At 40.4% G+C, this 17,984-nt stretch overlaps 1 protein-coding gene across 1 annotated transcript; it reads left to right on the plus strand.

The window, feature by feature from the left end:
* Nucleotides 1-590: 590 nt before the first annotated feature.
* On the plus strand, nucleotides 591-17,047 carry lmo4a (LIM domain only 4a). Its single transcript, XM_070850673.1, has 5 exons — nucleotides 591-804; nucleotides 7,953-8,200; nucleotides 13,767-13,863; nucleotides 14,001-14,159; nucleotides 16,310-17,047. Exons 2-5 carry the CDS (start codon nucleotides 7,959-7,961, stop codon nucleotides 16,316-16,318), a joined length of 507 nt encoding a protein of 168 aa, XP_070706774.1. The 5' UTR covers nucleotides 591-804; nucleotides 7,953-7,958; the 3' UTR covers nucleotides 16,319-17,047.
* Nucleotides 17,048-17,984: the final 937 nt, after the last annotated feature.

Below are 17,984 nucleotides of genomic sequence, written 5' to 3' on the forward strand. Positions count from 1 at the left end.
TACGAGTGGAACATGTGTCAAGTGAGGTGGCTCCTGACAAGTGGTGGTATGGGGGGAAGAGGGCACCCGTGTTTCTGGATGGTCTCTCTCTCATCAGTGTAGTGGTGACTTTATATTTACTATATAATGTGATAAGGACTGGTGGACTGTTGTATGTGCACTTCACCTGAGTATTTCCACTTTATATCTTTATTTTTCCATGTTTTCACTTCTACTCACTACATTTAAGGCGTATATAAAGTCCTAACTTAAAAAAATCATCTTGTTGCATAAGATACACATACAGAAAAAAAATAACATCTTAGTGTAGCTACTTTTGCTTAAATCATCTGAATACTTTCTGGTGATTATATACAGATACGGTAATATACAGATAAACAAGCCACTGCTGTTCTTCAAGCTGCAAAGAGGGTGACTGTGACTTATTTTGAACATTCAAAAGTAGGCAAAACACTCCCCCAGCAGTCATCCATTATCCTGACAGGAAGCAGGAGCCACACCCCCTTTACTGTGTCACAGGAGGAGTGAGTTCTAAAGGGGTTCATATCACTGAGGACTCCTCTGTTCTCTGTACAGGGACAAAGGCAGAGGCTGTACAGACACTGACGGGGCTGGCTGTCAGTGAGCTGTTGGCTTTTTAATAGGAGAGGAGAAGGGAAGCTGTCTAACAGTAGGTTTCACTACGCAGACAAAGCGGCACGTGGAGAATATAGCAGCTGAAGAGTTAACTGGTGTTTTTGCAACATCTGGCACTGAAAGGCTGTAACAAATCACTCCAACGGCTTCACAGTTCACAGCAATAAGGTGAGTTGAATACATGTCATCATATTATTATATCAGCAAATGTATTAGTGAGAAGAGAAGGAAGGGGACATTACATGGAAATATAGTGAAATAAGTTTGCAAGCTTGTTGACTTCCCTTGTTCATTTTTACTTTTTTCTCAAGCTTGATGGATGTAAATATATTTTTTATGTGCATGGTCGTACAGCACTGAGAGGCCATCTTTATAATTTGACTGCAGCTGTAGTCGGCTCTTGAAGGAGAACACCTCTAACACAGGAACTCGTGTGATGGTGTTAATTAGGAAAGTGACTAGTATTTTATTAAACTGTCTTGGAAGACAGTGAATATGCCTGAGTGTGGTCTGACCATTACTTTCTGCCGTACTGGAGACTGTGGTGTCTCTGCTTACCTGATAGCTTCCCCCTGACTTGTATGAGCTATGGTTATTTGTTAATTATGCCCCAGATGAGAAGTGTCTGTTGTGCTGGGGATGCATGGTTTAGTTAGTGTATGTATGCTTTGATTGATGATTATAACTCCTGGATGAAACAGCTGGCCCAAGTGGTTTCACACAGTTCCACGTCTCAGCATCTAATGGGCTAGAAATTAGTTTGTAGACTGCCACTAAGTCTTGCCTAAATTCAGCCTAAATTTTAAAGCATACTTCTTTTTTTAATCTCTGCTTGATTCCAACCAGTTATAGTTAGAAAACAGTTTCCCCAGAGCCTGAGTGAAAATCTTCATATTGCTTGTTTTTAGTCCAACCAGCAGTCCAAAGCCCAAATATATTCAGTCAGTCTTTTGACCACTCAAAGCGCTTTTCCATCACATCCTCATTCACCCACTCACACATCATTCATTCAGGAGGATCTAAATTGGAGGAGATTATTCTTTCACACACATTCACACACTGAAGCTGCTTCAGGAGCAAGTTGGGGTTCAGTGTCTTGCTCAAGGACACTTGGACATGCTGACCCATAGGAGCAAATCAAAACCACCGAACTTGCGATTGAAGGACGACCCACTCTACCGCAGCTGAGCTGCCACAGCCGCCCAGTAATTATTTACTCAACATGATCATTAGACAGAACAATTCTCAGGATCACTTGTTCTAAAGAGTGGAGAGTGTCACACAGTGCCACTGCCTGGTACAACCTCCAACAAGCCTTTGTCTAGACATACACTAAAAGAAACAAAGACATATGATATATGTGATCTTTAACCCTAGCCTTTTCAGACAATTACTATTGTCATGGAGTCAAGTTAATCTGCTGTGGGAGCTTACATTATGAGAGCATTCATTTTGGGGGAAATGAGCCATTACTGGCTCTGTCAACCTGAAACTGCATGCAGTTCATCAGTGTGTCCAGACTGCAGTGCACCTGCATTTGTCTTAGTCAGCTCCTGTTTTAATTGACTGCTTCATCATTCAGTATATTACCAGGGCAGAACACAGGTAGTTCATAATTCATAAGCCTTTGTTTTGCCTGGAGAGGGTATCTCTTAAAGACAGGTCAGTGGGGCTTAGAACTTGTGAGGGGAGTAACAAAAAGGTGCAGTCAAGTTAGACAGTTGTCATCAGCAATATCAGATTATACAGGAGTTCACTTTAACATTTTATATTTAACTGTTATTTTAACAGGGAAGGCCACTGAGAGCATGTTGTCTAAGTGAAACTGTATTCATTCATTTATCCATCTTACTTAGTCATTAATAATCATTGCATAAATCCTAGCGTAGCACTGAATATTCTTCGGTATGTTACTGTGGTAGTGTGGAGCTTCACTTGGAGTGTCATGTCGTCACACTGTATTTACATAGAGGCTAAAGTGTCCTGATGGTCACAGGCTGAGCGAAAGTCTTGCCGTATTGGAAAGCTTGAGAGGGAAGTTCAAATCTTGCTCAGTTTCTCACCTCTTAGTACTACTTAATAATATTTAATAATTCAGTTATACAATTTAGTAATACGATATTATACAAGTGAAGAATGTACATAAATATGAGCAAATAAATAAATAAAAGGAGCACATTCCATAATATCACTGCTAATCTCACTGCCCGACCTACCACTGTGTGACTGATTCTTCTGACGGAAAGGGCTTTTAATGTCCCAATGTTTTTTACTCTATGACTGCAAAAGAAACATTTGTCAAACAGACTTGCCTTGGTCGGGGACTGGTTTGATTCAACATCACTGGTTCGACTACACCCCGACACCTTTGTTGCATGTAACACCCTACCTCCTGAGATGTAGACAAGAGAGGGCTAAGCTCTAAACTTACCAAGTAAAAGCTCATTTTGAGAAAAGGCCATTTTCACAGCAGACATTTTGACTTGTCATAGGAAGAAAAGGACAGGTGTTACTTAATAATAATGAATAAATCCATTTTTATATACATAGTTTCCATTCCAGTAAATGTGCCAACAGTGACAGAAGAAGGCCTATATTGATTTTAATCTGTTAATATCCTTGAGATAGTCATTAGGCTCTTAAAGTAAGAAGAATGAAATGCAGTGCTTTCTATGTATTCAACCATGTCCTTGTGCACTGTGTATTGTCTTCTTGTGTGATTTTTGTCTACTCCAGTCAAATTCAACGGAATATTAAAATGGACTACTTATTTTTGAAGCTTTACATTCTCTAGATAGCCTGCATTCCTAGTCTGCATTCACACTGAAATATCTATATCACTGGTTGCATTTCAGAAGATGATTAAATGCAGGATTTCCATTTTAATTGGATAAGAATTAATCAGATAGCTATTTGGCAGAGATCCTAAAACTTCTCATGGTGATTATTTTGGCTGCTCCTCTGCAATTAGTTTCACATGTAGCCAAGAATATTTATTTAATATTTATATAACAGTACGTCGATAGTGTCCATGTTGCAGTTACTTTGAAAGGATTTAAGGATTCTTTAATTTAGGCCTCTTATTGTCTTTTGCTGAACCTTGACTGCTGCATTTTCCCCTTAACACTTCATTATATGTCTAAGCATGGGACAGCCTGACTCCTTCTGCTAGAAACCACCTGTCAAATATCCAGAAGAGATGTTTGGATCCATATAGATGATTGTAATAACTGCAAGTGAATGACAAGAGGAGAGACAAATGGCAACGTAGAAACAGGCATCAAGTTGGTGTGTGAGCTGTTTGATCCATACATAATTTAACTTAATTTCAAAGGGGTGGAAGCTGTTGTATTATGCAGACTCAGCCCACTAATTGATTTCATGGCTGGTGATGTGTACTGAAGACAGGAAATAGATGGGGAAAACAGCAAGATCATAGAGACATATGGTGACATAAGACATCATGTGTTCTCAGTATAAATCTAGTACCCTAGACTTTAGTGTCCTGATCATGACTGGGCTTCATGGGTATCTTCATGGGTGGGTATTCTAATTTCTGCTCGCAGAAATTAGAATAAGCCTTCTCCTGGTTTTAGAAAAACAAACATGCTGGAGAACAAAACTAAAATGTAGGAAAACAAAAAAATAAGATGAGATTTTTTTTTAATCTACAAAAAAAGTGACAGTCTGGCAGAGAACATTTCCCTGTTGCCATAGTGTCTTCCATTACTGCTAAGCACATGAAAGCAAATCAAGTTGAGTAGTCTAATTCTTTGGTAAGGATTTATCCTTAACTGCTGATTAACCAGGTTTCTCCTGTTCCATTTAGACATTATGTCCCAAATATGATCAAAATCAGGAAAATGCAAAACTATAATGCAAAATATCAGAAACATCTTAAAGTGATTTCTATCTCTAAATAGAAAATGTTCTGTATATAGCAAGTCAGGATTCAGGTGTTTTAATTTTGAAATCTAAGTTGTGAATAAAATAGTTAGGCCCACTTTTTCCAAGTCATTAAAAAGATCATGTCATTCATGAATACGCCTTCCCCAATAGAGAGGTTTTGTCCTGTTGCATGGGGCTGTTAGTGGTTTTAATATAGCCTTGAGCTTCTTAACATGGTGTTCCTGTGGCTGATTAGAGACAGGTGTCTGTTGTAGAAAATGAGGGTATTGAGGGCAGCCTGTTTCACTGCAGAGGACCAGCTGTGGCAATCTCAAATAATCTTGTGGGAAGGCTAGTCGTAAAGCTAAACATGCCCTTGCTGAAATTAGACACTCTGGAGGACAAATTGTGCTGCTGTTGCTCATTTGGAAAATGAAATCTAGCCCTGCAATTATTTTATGTTGTTGTTGGCACTAATTATAAATCATGGAAGCGGCTGAAGAGGCAGTGCTGCTGACTCATTGCTGAGTAGCACACACTATGGTTGTACTTAGTGTGATTCAAAGCAGTATTATTACCAGCTGTGTATGAAATCAGTTCAGTTTTGTAAGGGAAAAATGAAGTAAAGCAGAAATACAGTAAATGCTACCTGATGGTGTATGTGTACCACTGTTTGCACCAACAGCAACAGTAACTTTTTGTAAACTGTTTAACGGTATGTTTGGGTTTGGTTTCAACGATGTCTGAGAGAGATGCTAAAGAACTGAGCCTTTGAATCAAACAAACTACATTTCCAGAAAATGTATGCTTCTGCATCGTGTCATAGAGCAGCTATAACATTTGCTGTTGGGCCAGATGCTTTCTCCTGGGACGTAATATTAAGTTATTTAAAGGCCCAAAAAGGAGTGTGTATGGTTTTGTTTAAGTTGGACACAACTGTGAACTTGTATGGTGTAAAACAGCCACTTTCTGATAGTGTGTGTGTGTGTCTGTGTGTGTGTTTTCTTGTTGGGGTTTCACATTCCTATACCCCCATAAGTAAATAGCCCCAAGCTTTTTACCAGGAAGTTTCAAACCAATTGATTGGATCTGGTAATGTCACCTCTCTCGCGGGGAAGGAACCAGAGCTGGTGCAGGAGGCTGAGCTGTACCAGCAAGATATAGTTGGGCTGACTTCTATGCACAGAGTCAGCTATGGAACCAAACTCCTAGAGAGGGGCTGGACTCAGATTCAAGAGTAGTAATGTGGATTACGTCATGGTCATGGAACAGTGGACCAGCTCTTTACCCTTGGTGGGTACACAGTTCACATGTGCTTTGTGGACTTGGAGAAGGCCTGTGAGCATGTCCCTTGGCAAATCCTTTGGGGAGTACTGCGGAAATATGGGGTACCGGGTTTTTTGCTACAAGCCATGTGTCCCTGTATAACCAAAGAGAGAGCTGTGTCCGCATTCTTGGCACAAAGTCAAACACGTTCTCAGTGGGTGTTGGACTCCGCCAAGGCTGCCCCTTATCACCGATCCTGTTTGTGATATTCATGGCCAGGATCTCAAGGCGCAGCCGAGATGTTCACAAGTGAGGGTAAAATGGAGCGCGAGTTGGATAGATGGATTGCTGCAGCCTCAGCAGTAATGTGGCCGTTATAAGTTATATATAATAAGTCCATTGTGGTGAAAAGGGAACTCGCTTGAGGGTTTAAATATCTCATCTGGCCTCAGAACGCCTCGGGGTACCCAAGGAGGAGCTGGAAAGTGTTGTTCGGGAGAAGAATGTCTGGAGTGTCCTGCTTGACCTGTTGCCACCGTGACCCGACCCCAGATAAGCAGAAGATAATGGATGGATGGAAATTTACAGTTTGATATGGATTTAGTGAAGATAAGGTGTGATAAGTTGATTTGACTGTTGGTTTAAGTTTATCATTTTGTTATTACTGCACCCAAATCAAGATATTTAAAGTTGGCACTTCAGGCCGATCTGTTGTTGGGTGACCTCAGTATTCTCGTTTAATGTGTTGTGTGCTTGATATTTTTTTTGGTTTTATTAGTTATTAGTATTATTACTGATGGTTTTCCTTCTATACACCTTACGTACAATTATGAGAAGTATGTACCCAGTTACAGCACAGCACCTGCAGAGCACTTGCAACCCACTAAACTCTTCCAGTCTTTGTTTTAATTGTAAGATTAAGGCATTCATGCTCTTGTTCATCATCTCTTATGTATAAAACACCACACAGTCAGAAAAATAAAAAGTATGCTTTAGTGAGTTCAGTATAACATCCGAGTCTGCCACAGTGCATTTCTCCTGATTGGCTGCTGACAGCTCTGCCATATGAAGAGTCAATCACACCGAGAAGTAGACAGGACTGGACCTGCCGGACCTAGACAGTCAAAATAGCTTTTGTTCTTTTGCTCATCTTTGGATCACTTGATGATGAAGCTTTAATAATTTTCCCATATATTTGATTATAATGTCAAAATTTAAAAAATATATATTGTTATTGGTTTGTTTTCTGGACACAATTTTGGCGCCTATCTTGCCAATAGGAAGTGCTCCACCTGAAAGTAGAGGAGGTTGTACCAGCATGTGGTTCAGCAGAAGTTTAGCAAACTTTGCTAACATTCAGCACTGGAGCTGAGAGTATCAGAGTAGCGCTGACTTGCTGCTCTGCCGTTCATGATCAGACTGATCATAATAAGCAGTCCCGCCATTTTAGCCTCCTAAGCTAGTTACATATGATTCCGTTTCTTAACAGAAATTAGTTAACTAGCTGCCATTTTTGCAAGCTGGCTAAAGAGCCAGCTAGTCAACTAGCAATCAGTAGGAAACCAGCTGTCTAACTAATTAGGTGGCATACAACTTAACTAGTTAATTAGGTGCTGTTTGTTCGTGGGTCATGTGTGTGAAAGGGGTATAAGGGGTAACTAGCTACAATGGGTTGTTCGGTTTACAATGACACAGTGAAAAGCTTCTCAGCTGGTGATGGAGGTCTGGGGGCAGCCATTTGAGTAATAGGAAACAATGTATGAATTAATGAAAGAAAATTAGAGTGAGTTGAAGCCCTTAATTATTGTCAGCTTTAGTAGAGAGGCTTGCATGGCAAGTTATATTTTGAGTTTACATCATTGATCCCAATAATAACTATTTCTTCACCTACTTTTTGTGCCCACTGACTTAAGTTCTCAGAAGCCTATGAACAACTTTTGAAATGAGAAACTCCAGTATTGGTAGGGCTGTACTAATTTTAGTAACATTCGATGAACTGCCATAAACAAATGTTTCTTCTTTCACATCATGTCTATTAGAGATTGCAGTAACTATAGGCTACTGCAGTGCTTGGAGCTTTTCAACTAAGGATGCAATGTATCTAACTGTTTCTGCTGAATATTTTTCTTTATCTTTCCATTATTCTCTTGCCCTGTCTTCAGTTTACTATGGTGAACAGCAGGGTGGAGGCACCCACAGTGGCAGTGATGGGAGGTGGTGGCGGGGCAGCGAGCAGATCGTGTGCTGGATGTGGAGGTCGAATTGCCGACCGCTTCCTGCTCTTCTCCATGGAGCGGTATTGGCACACACAATGCCTCAAATGCTCCTGCTGCCATGCTCAACTGGGCGAGTACAGCAGCACCTGTTACAGCAAAGGAGGCATGATCCTCTGCAAGAACGATTACGTCAGGTGAGCCCAATGGTCTATGCAGACAACTGTCAATAAATTGTCAGAATAGTCTGAGATGATGTCTACTCATTGCTTATTTTGTTCTGTATTCTGTTACTTTGTTCCACCAGCAGTCCAAAACACAAACTATTCATTTTACTATCACATAAGACAAAAACGAACAGCATATTCTCACTCTTGATAAACTAGAACTTGGAAGTGTTTGCTTAAAAAATTACAATCAATTATTAAACTAGTTGGTGATCATTTCAGCTCCAGTGTTATTTGCCTCTATGTATTAATTCATTATACCAATTCTCTACGAGCTTACACTTTAAGAAACACAAAAAGTTTTGAAGAAATAAGATTTGTCATGATTAAACATAATCAACTGATGCACCAAAAGTGTATCCGGCCGGTAGCGCAGTGGATAATTGCGCATGCCATCGGCCTGGGGAACCTGGGTTCGACTACCTCCCAGTCCCGGCTACCAAAAATGGGTGAGGGTTGCGTCAGTGTAAAAAACCCCAGTGGTGACCCCAGAAGGGAGCAGCCAGAAAAGGGACAACAACTGATGCACCAAAAGTCTTCAAACTCAAACAACACTTAAGATTTGATCAAAAAGTTTAACATTTTACTGAGGTGGAAAAGTTGGCAGATCACACCAATTTTGGAAACTAATAAACGACAGAATTGTGAGACCTGCCATCACTTTGTGGTCTTCTCATTTCCAGTAGTGTAAGTAGACAGTTGCTGTATTGCACCTATCGAACCAGATGAACACCAAGCTTGAGCCTGTGTTCTATGTAGCAGATTGGTGTAACATAGATGGGGATTTTGTGGGTGCCCACGTCTCCAGGGCAAACACAGGGCTAGATGTGGAAAGCTGCAGCTCAAGGCCTGCTGAGAACCAGAGACACAGCAGGCTTTGTCTATCAAGCCAGTAAAAATCCAGTGGCTTTTCAGGACCTCTCATGCAATAAATAAATCTCTCACGATACAAATTACACCACGATCTGCAATAAGATATATATTTATAATCATGAAAGGTCTGCTGTGCTTTGAAAAAAATACCACATTGAGTCCACAAGTAAAATCAGTCAGCAATACAGATGTTTATTCAGATGCATATTAACGTGCCCCTGATTAAATTCATATGTTTTTATAAAAAGTGGATAAGCCCCAATGTCCACAGGATGTGGCTGTTTGGGCTCCGATCAGCTGCCAGTGTAGTCTCTGTCCAACTGGCACTCCGCTTCACTTCATTTTCCCCTCATGTCCACTGGATGCACGGTCAAGCAGTACGTTCAAGACGTTAGAGCACTTTTGTGGACTTTGCTTTCCAGTAATGAATCACAGCTCCGTTGTGATCAGTTTGGTTTGTCACTGTACTTAATGTTTCTTGAGTGTTGGCATATGAATAATATTCAATGATGCATTTCATCTCTTATTCACTTTGTCTTTGAATACACACAGCAAAAAGTTTTTTTTCTTGTTTTTGTTGTCAGGGCTCCAAACATGTCTGTTAGGACTGTACTATATTTACTATAAACTGTGGTGAAACATACTGAAGGTAGCGAAATTGCCAACAGTTTGCTTTACTGTCATAACAGTCATTACCAGCACAGTGCTCATGCCTCCATTAGTATTACTTATTTTTGAATAGACAGAACTGAGCACCTTTCTACTGGTCATCCAGAGGTGAAACAGCTACAGCAACTCCATTGCATATTGTGGCCATAGCTTGCTATGCTTAAGTTAGGTTGGCTACCTACTTTAATGAGGCCAGGTTAGGGCTACTGTGGGGCTGAGTGAGAGAGAGCATGAATTTGGCATAACTGACAAATTTAGATTTCCCGCCACTAGATTTGTCTCCTCTTACTGATAAGTTGGCTTAAGCAATGCATGCGATCTTTGTTAGCAGTAGGGCAAAGGTAATGACCAGAGGGGCAGGTGGTGCTAGTGGCAGTCCTATATAACTGTATATGTATATAAAGGCTTACTGTGAAATTCAGCTGGACCTTCCAATTTCGAGAGAATATCAGTAGCCAGCTTGGCTGCCTTCTGGAACAAGATGCAGCGCTCTAAAAGTTTAAGACACAGTTTGTGGCATGATGAAAACACTTTGCATTTGTTTGGTCAACTAATGCAACTTGTGTAGCAGATATTATTAGACTGCTCTTCGGCCTTGTGGGTATGTCAGGTCCAATCAGTCACATTTTGCACAGTCACAAGACCCATAGCAAAGTTAGTGGGACCGGATCCTGAGCTGAGGAGGATGAGTTCGTGCTGACTTAAGGTCTGATTTGGGTCAGGTCCTCAGATTCTCATCCTCCATGCAAGTAAAGTAGGGTGAGATGTAACTGAGCCTGGGGGAGTGAGTGTGTAATAGGGGTTAATTAAGGAGAACAGGAATCCTCTCAGGTGTGCTCATTAAATTACTGTTTGGATTAAGATAGAAAAATCATTAGCCTATGCAGTCACTGAAATAAAGAGAGAAAGAGAGAGGGGCACCCAAATTGGTCAAGTAGTATCAAAGGCCAAGAGGTTGTAATGATGGCAGAGGATTCCTATTAAAATTCCAGCTGCTGCAGTTCAGGTGCTGACATGCTTCCAGCCTTTGACAGAGGCTGGGCTGAGCCAAAGAACACAAAGCTGACTTCTTCTATTAGGTTTCATGTGTGTCAGCATTTGTTTAATGTGGTCTTTTGGTTCGGGCTGTTGCATAAAACTGCAGGAATTTTGATGGAGAATTGTGCTTTTTTCCCAAAACGTGCATAAATTGTTGCTGTATATATTTGCGATGGACTGTATTGAAAACCAAAAAACCCCCAGAAAAGCCAGAATGGTCCAGGTGTGTATAGGTGTAAACAGCAAATACATGAGGATGAGGTTGCTATGGCTACACATTAACCATGGCATACAGCAGTGCCAGTAACAGACAATAACTATGATGAACTTCTGCACAATTAAGTACAACTAAGCAGTATTTCCACATTCAACCCAATATAGGGAAAATTACCTTAGTTTAGGGCAAAGTATAGCATTAATCAGACTATTTCTCCAGCGATACAGTCTCAGGAATCCGCTTATCACTTCTCTTGGTACTCAGCCAAGAGTGAGATCTTCAGGTACAACTTCAAGTCAGGTAAAACCCAGCTAAGGGACTCAAATGTTATGACCAGAAGCACACAGAAGAAGATGGACTCAAATGCTTGACGCGAGGCAAACAGATAGGAAAAAATGATTGTTGAACAAGATCAACAAAGACAAGGCACCAAAAACAGGCACAATTCAAAAATACTTACTGACAAACACTAACCTGAATAGACAAACACTCTCAACAACATACTAAATGACTATCTGATGCTTGCTCATGTGGGAATTCTTGAATCCTTAATTTTGAATTCATGAATCATTGGGTCTCTCTCTAATTAAAGAGTTTGGTCTAGACCTGCTCTTCATGTAAAGCGTCTTGAGATAACGCTGTTGTGAATTGGCGCTATATAAATAAAGATTGATTGATTGATTGATTGATTGATAAGATGCTGGAACACTCGACACAAGGACACAGGACGATCTGGCACAGGAAAGGAGGAAACACAGACAATATATACACCAGGGGAGGGGGCACAGGTGGAGACAATCAGGGCGGGGCAGACAATCACAGGAGCGGGAAACACACGAGGGCTGAAAGTCAAGGGGCCTGAACCAAGAGGGAAAAGTTCATAAATAAAACACAATAAAACAGGAAATACAATACTCATGAACTAAACTTAACAAACTTGATGAGACATAATCATGATATAATGAATATGTAAACTGACTGCATGTAAGCCACAATATGGAAAGTACATTTCAGACTAAAGCTTGAGCCAGACCAGATTCATCACCATCACTGAGGTGTATACTTGCTTCTCCACGAGTGTCACTTAGTTGGCTGGGTGACGTTAGGTGTATGCAGCAGGCGGCATTGCAGCTGCAGAGGTGTGGAACGGGAAATCAGGTGGCTGAAGTTAATGGTGTAACAAATAGGACAGACTGGGTACTTCATTGGTGGCCAAGACAAAGAAAAATCCCCAATTGAGGCAGTGCCAATGTTTCTTATCACAAGGTCTCCTTGGTCAAGGGGGTTACCCGTTTTGGGGTTGTGAACTGAAGATAATTTCAAAATAACCTTAGCTTGTTAGTAATGACAACACACATTTGCATGCCTAATGTCCAAGGGATTTAAAAGAGATCAAACATCACATGTTTAAGGCTAGCGACTGTTCATCGTGCTATATAACAGTTAATTGTTAATGATTCTCATCTTTCTTTCCTCCACTTCCCAAGCCTTTTCACATGTCCTGACTATGTGCCAGCATTTAGTCTGGTTTCTTGTTTCTGTGTCTCCATGAGAGGGCCATGCATGCAGGGGGGGCAGACTCACATGACCCCTTTGGTGTGGCTTGTGAACCTGAAGTGTATTCTGCAAAGCCAATACCCTGCACCAACCAGTGAAACCAATGAAAAGTTTAAGTGAGCTGAAGCTGAGTATGCTATGTGTTCTGTGTTTCACTCGTGTGCATTTGAGTGCAGAGATGTGATCATTTGGATCGAAAACAGCACTATGTTAAATCAACACAAACGTCTGTGTTGCTGTTGGTGTGTTGTTGCAAGTATAGATGAGGTGTTGAAATATCCAGGAAAAGCTGTTTAAGTAATGAATCCATGAGTGTGAGGGCTAGGCAGATGCCAAAACACTGCACACCAGTTTAGAATTTGGTAAAAGAGAGCAATTTAGTCATTTCTGCTTCAGGTCAGTTCAGCCTGTGTGTCCCTGCTAATGCTTGATGCCAGGGTTTATCAGGCAATCACTGACCAGCTTGTCATGTAAGTGCCTGCAGGAGATAATATATGTTACTTCATGTCCAGTAAGCTGCTTCATCAAGTTCACCCCAGGAGAAAAGTAGCTACTGCTTGATTTAAATGAGCTAAAGCTAAATCTGTTTACAGCCAGTTTTGGCTAAGGTGCCTGCAAGACAAAACTGTTGAAAATGTTTTCACCTCCCTGGAGTCATTTTACAGAAGAGCTACAGGTTCCACAAATAGTTTTCCAAATTTGAATTATTATATTATTAAATGTAGATTTGGAAAATGTATTTTTAAGGTGACACATGTTATTATTAAATAGCCACTCTCCCCAGGCTTGCAAAATGGCTGTAAAAAGGTTTGTAGTTTCCTCCGTTACAAAGAACAGCAGATGGTCTGTTTGAATCCCTGTCAGTTACACTAGATTTCTCCTGCCTCTCATTCCATGACTCCGCTGTCCATACATTGACTCAATATGTTCCATTCATAGTCTCACCAAAATATGGCTGAGTACACTACTTCCTGGACGTAGACACTGACATCTTAGCACAAAATAAATCACAACAGACATGAAATGATTAATCCCCTGTCAAAAACATTATGCAAATTTAATTTGTGAATTCTTTTGGGCATGGTTGGGTACATTTGGAGGCAAAAATATCTATTAGTGAGTCTATGTTATGCTAATGTTGCTACTGATAGTAACAGACCAGTGCCACGGTTGTATTTACAGGCTGTTTGGACATAGTGGAGCCTGCAGTGCTTGTGGACAGTCAATACCTGCTAGTGAGATGGTGATGCGAGCTCAAGGAAGCGTTTACCACCTTAAGGTGAGTTAGATTATCTAATCGAATCACATACAGAGATTACGTCATCACTTCATCATGCTGTTATCAGTGGGCGTATCGTGATAATAACTTGAAAATATTTTACTACAGATGACACCATTGCTCTCTTTTTTTCCAAGTGTTTTACCTGTGCGACCTGCAGGAACCGCCTCGTCCCTGGTGATCGCTTTCATTACATCAATGGGACTATCTTCTGTGAACATGACCGGCCTGGAGGGGGTCTGCTCAGTGGACATCCTGCTCCAATGCAGGCCAACAGCATAATGGCTGACCAGAAGGTGAGAGGCCATGTCATGCTAGTAAGAATTGGTTTATTCCCTTTTTTAATGAAAAAAGTAACGTCAGGATGCTTTTTCAGCTATTGATGTTATCTTTGTAACACATGAGAAATTAAGTTAAATTAGGAAGGTACCATAGCATCTAAGAGGTCATGTTTGGAGGGGTTTTGGATTGGCTCAAGTTATTTTTTTTGTCATATGTACAATAACTACAGTGAAGCAGTTACTGGCAATAAATATCTTGAATCTCTAGCTCCCCCCAACAATGTATAAGACATGTATAAAAAAGAAAAAAGTAAAGGTAAAGTATAAAATAATGTAATACATTACACAGAGTAGTGCAAAAGTTAAAATACAAGACTAAAATGTAATATATAGAATAAAAGAGAATATAATACTGTGGTAGCAGGTGTGCAACAATGATCAAATGAATGCTAAATGGTCTGTATTTGTATAACACCTTTCTGGTCATTTTGACTTTTCCATCACATCCTCATTCACACATCATTCATTCAGGAGGAATCTAAGTTGGAGGAGACTTTTCTTTCACACACACAATGAAGCTATGTGAATGTGAATGAACTGTAATGTATACAGTAAAATGAATATATTATGTGTACTGTGCAGGTATACGCAGCTGTAATGAATGCTTAAATTGAGATGTAAACAGATACTAACTGTAACTAAAGGTAGTGTAAAGGTAAAGTGTATCAGTGCCAGTGTCCTGGTGACCTCCTCTCTGTAGGCCATCTCAACTCTGCTAGTGATCAGATCTTTGACCGTTGGTGTTTGGGCTGTGGGTGGTAACACAATCGTGCATGAACAGGGAGCACTGGAGTAGGCTGAGCATGCAGCCCAGAGGGGCACCAGTGTGGAGAGTCAAGATGGAGGAATGTGGTGGTGCCTGTCTGCACAGCCTGGGGTCTACCGAACAGGAAGTTCAGGATCTAGTGTCCAGCCCAGGTCTCTGAGCTTGATGATGAACTTGGAGGGCATACCTGGACTTTCTGTACTTCCAAGTTGAAAGCACAGACTAATCCTTACAATTTGGAAGACTTCACCGTTAACCAAGGGAGTCTGATTTGAGAATGTCTGTACAGTAATCCTTGGTAGGTCACTCGTTGTTAATGTAGTGAATGGCTGCATCCATTGTCCTGAAATACAGTCTGAAACACCACTCTAAATTGATATAACGTCTAGTCTAACTGGTCAGACCAGCCCTCGTCATCACTTTGTCCCGTTTGAGTTCCTGCCTATAGGAAGGCTGAAGCAGAACTGAGATGTGATCTGATTTACCGAGTATGCTTCCATCCCGTGTAGGACAGCTCAAGTGTTGGTGATATCTCAGACTGGCGTTGATAAAATCTCCAGCCACAATAAAAGCAATCTCTGGCCGTGAGGTCTCAGTCCTGTCAATAACTCCATTCGTGCACGGTTTAGGTGGTGTTCGTGTGGAATATAATCCCCTGTGAGAACAACTGATGGAAACTACTTTGTCAGATAAGAACAACATCAAATTGCAAGATGCTCTAGATTGGAAGTATGACGAATGTCTATGAATTCTACAACATTCAGTTTCGGATTAGGCCACAGGAGGTGCATTTGAATTAATTTCAACAATGTGTATGTGAGTCCTCCTTCATTCAAACTTGAATTTTTTTTTTCAGGAAGGACAATCCTAGTTTAGTGCCCCCTATCAAGACAATAAAGGCCACAAATTATATAGCAAATAATAATAAATATTGACATCATAAATCATAATTTTTCTTTATTGCAAGAAATGGAGGAAATGCAGGTAAAACTTTTTGTGTGTCTTTTTGAATCGTAGAACTGTGGTTCCATACATAACTGGCATTTTCAGTTGCAATTTGAAAAGAGATCAAAAATCACCAACAGTAATTAGGTTGGACATTTTGACTTGTCATAAATCAACTTTCCATCGCACTTGGTCTCATTTAGTTTTTAGCAATCTGTCAACTGTGCAACATCAGCAAAGCATAAAAACGTTTTTGTGTTATTTCAACTTGTTTCTGTCAAGCACTGTAATGTGCAAATTGAAAATAAAATCAGGTGGTTGGAAATGCACTATTGTATGAAAAGTACAGGTGTAACTAGTAATATTTACAACTTCTTCTCTCTACCATTAACAGGTCTGCTGAGGAAGAGGATGGAAAATCAAATGTGTGCCTTCTCTCCTACTTTTCTCCTCTGTCTCCTCTTCACCCTCCTCTACCTGTAAATCCTGCCATTGTTGACCACCCTCCACGCTGATGGACAGTCACTCCACAGTCTGGATGTAGTCGTTGCTGCTACTGGTCCAGTGCTCTGTTGGATGGATGAGGATGCTGAGTCTGGTTGGAATTATACAATAGACCGTTGTCTATTGTAAACTACAATATTACTGATAAGAACTGGCACGGCTAACGTCGGACAATGGAAGACTGCTATGGAATCATCTCTTATGTGTGATTCTAGGGGAATCATTCATTACCTTTACCCAGGTAGCCAGTTACAGTGGGCATTGAATAAGAAGGGAATACAGACAGCGATGTGATTCCTGCAGGAGTAGAAATATATTTCCAAAATCACATGGACCACGTCTAGTGTGACCATCTTTTGGTAAATGGAAATGGAAAAAATATATGGAGCTCCCTGCATTGTGATTTCAGCTGCTGAATGTTTACTTCCACACCCCAAGAGAGACCGCTAAAGAAGAACACATGTAAATTGTTACTTAGGCTATTTCTCTGTGTGATTGTCAATGAAATATTCAACAAATATGTTAGTCTGCTTAGTTCTTTATCACAGTGGATTTGGGGAAGTGATAATCGCCCTCTGGCTCCAACCACAGGCACAATTCTCCATACGATAAATTGATATCAGTAATAAAGGACTACAGCAGTGTTATTCCTTTTTCGGTCCAATAATTAAAAACTGTGTACACCATTCATTTTCAACTTCTATGTAGCTCAGTCAGAGAGAGAGCTGCGTCTTTATTAGAGACAAGTCTTCATTTCTATTTTCCCCTCTTCCCTAGTTCATACAAACTCAACGCTTCCTCCATGTTTACCTTTTGTGTTGATGAATTCAGTATAATGCCCATTTCCACAGCACACAATGCATTAATGTACATCAGGTATGCCATTTTGCTTTCCCTGAACGATGTTGAATTTTCATATCAACAGTATTGTAGCCTTCCCTTTACTGTATAGGTAGGCTTTTGACATAAAAACATCAGGGTTAAGTGTTAGATCAAGAGGACGGAAAAGAGTATGACTGTTGTACTGATGGAATTAGTGCTGTCGAAATCTACATTATGCCGAATGCTGTCAGGCTACAGAAAATGCTACCACCTCACTGTATTTTTTACTCAGTCTTAGTTGGCTATTGGCCTTTATTTGTTCACATTGTCCACTATCATTTAAGACTCAGCCATTATCACCAGCTTTTCAATGAGCATTTACAGTACTTTACATTAATACCAATCATTTTCCAAATTATACCATTGTATTTCAGACTGAATCCTCACCATTCAGGTAGCCCTTGTTTTTGTTCACTTTATTTCAGAGCAATATGGAGCTCAGCAGAGAGCCGACACTTCCCTGCATGACGCAATTCATCCTTATCAATAAATTGCTATCTTTCATTTCGTTTCAAATTAACATGAACTTTTCATAGTGGCCTGGCCAAGCTAGAAGTAATTGGTGTCTTGAAATAGAATATATGCTCTGGAAAATGGTTATCAGCTATTGAATGGATTGTTGTGCCATTTTGTTCAGTCCTTTATGTTCCCCTCAGGATGAATTGTGAACTTTGATTTCCTGC

This window comes from Pempheris klunzingeri, chromosome 19, assembly GCF_042242105.1.
Source record: "Pempheris klunzingeri isolate RE-2024b chromosome 19, fPemKlu1.hap1, whole genome shotgun sequence".
NCBI classification, from domain to species: domain Eukaryota; kingdom Metazoa; phylum Chordata; class Actinopteri; order Acropomatiformes; family Pempheridae; genus Pempheris; species Pempheris klunzingeri.

Bases quoted from the DNA above. Each gene is read 5' to 3' on its own strand.
- lmo4a (XM_070850673.1), top strand. From the start codon at position 7,959: ATGGTGAACAGCAGGGTGGAGGCACCCACAGTGGCAGTGATGGGAGGT. The intron at 8,201-13,766 runs GTGAGCCCAATG...TTGTATTTACAG, and splicing joins TGCAAGAACGATTACGTCAG to GCTGTTTGGACATAGTGGAG. The intron at 13,864-14,000 runs GTGAGTTAGATT...TTTTTTTCCAAG, and splicing joins GAAGCGTTTACCACCTTAAG to TGTTTTACCTGTGCGACCTG.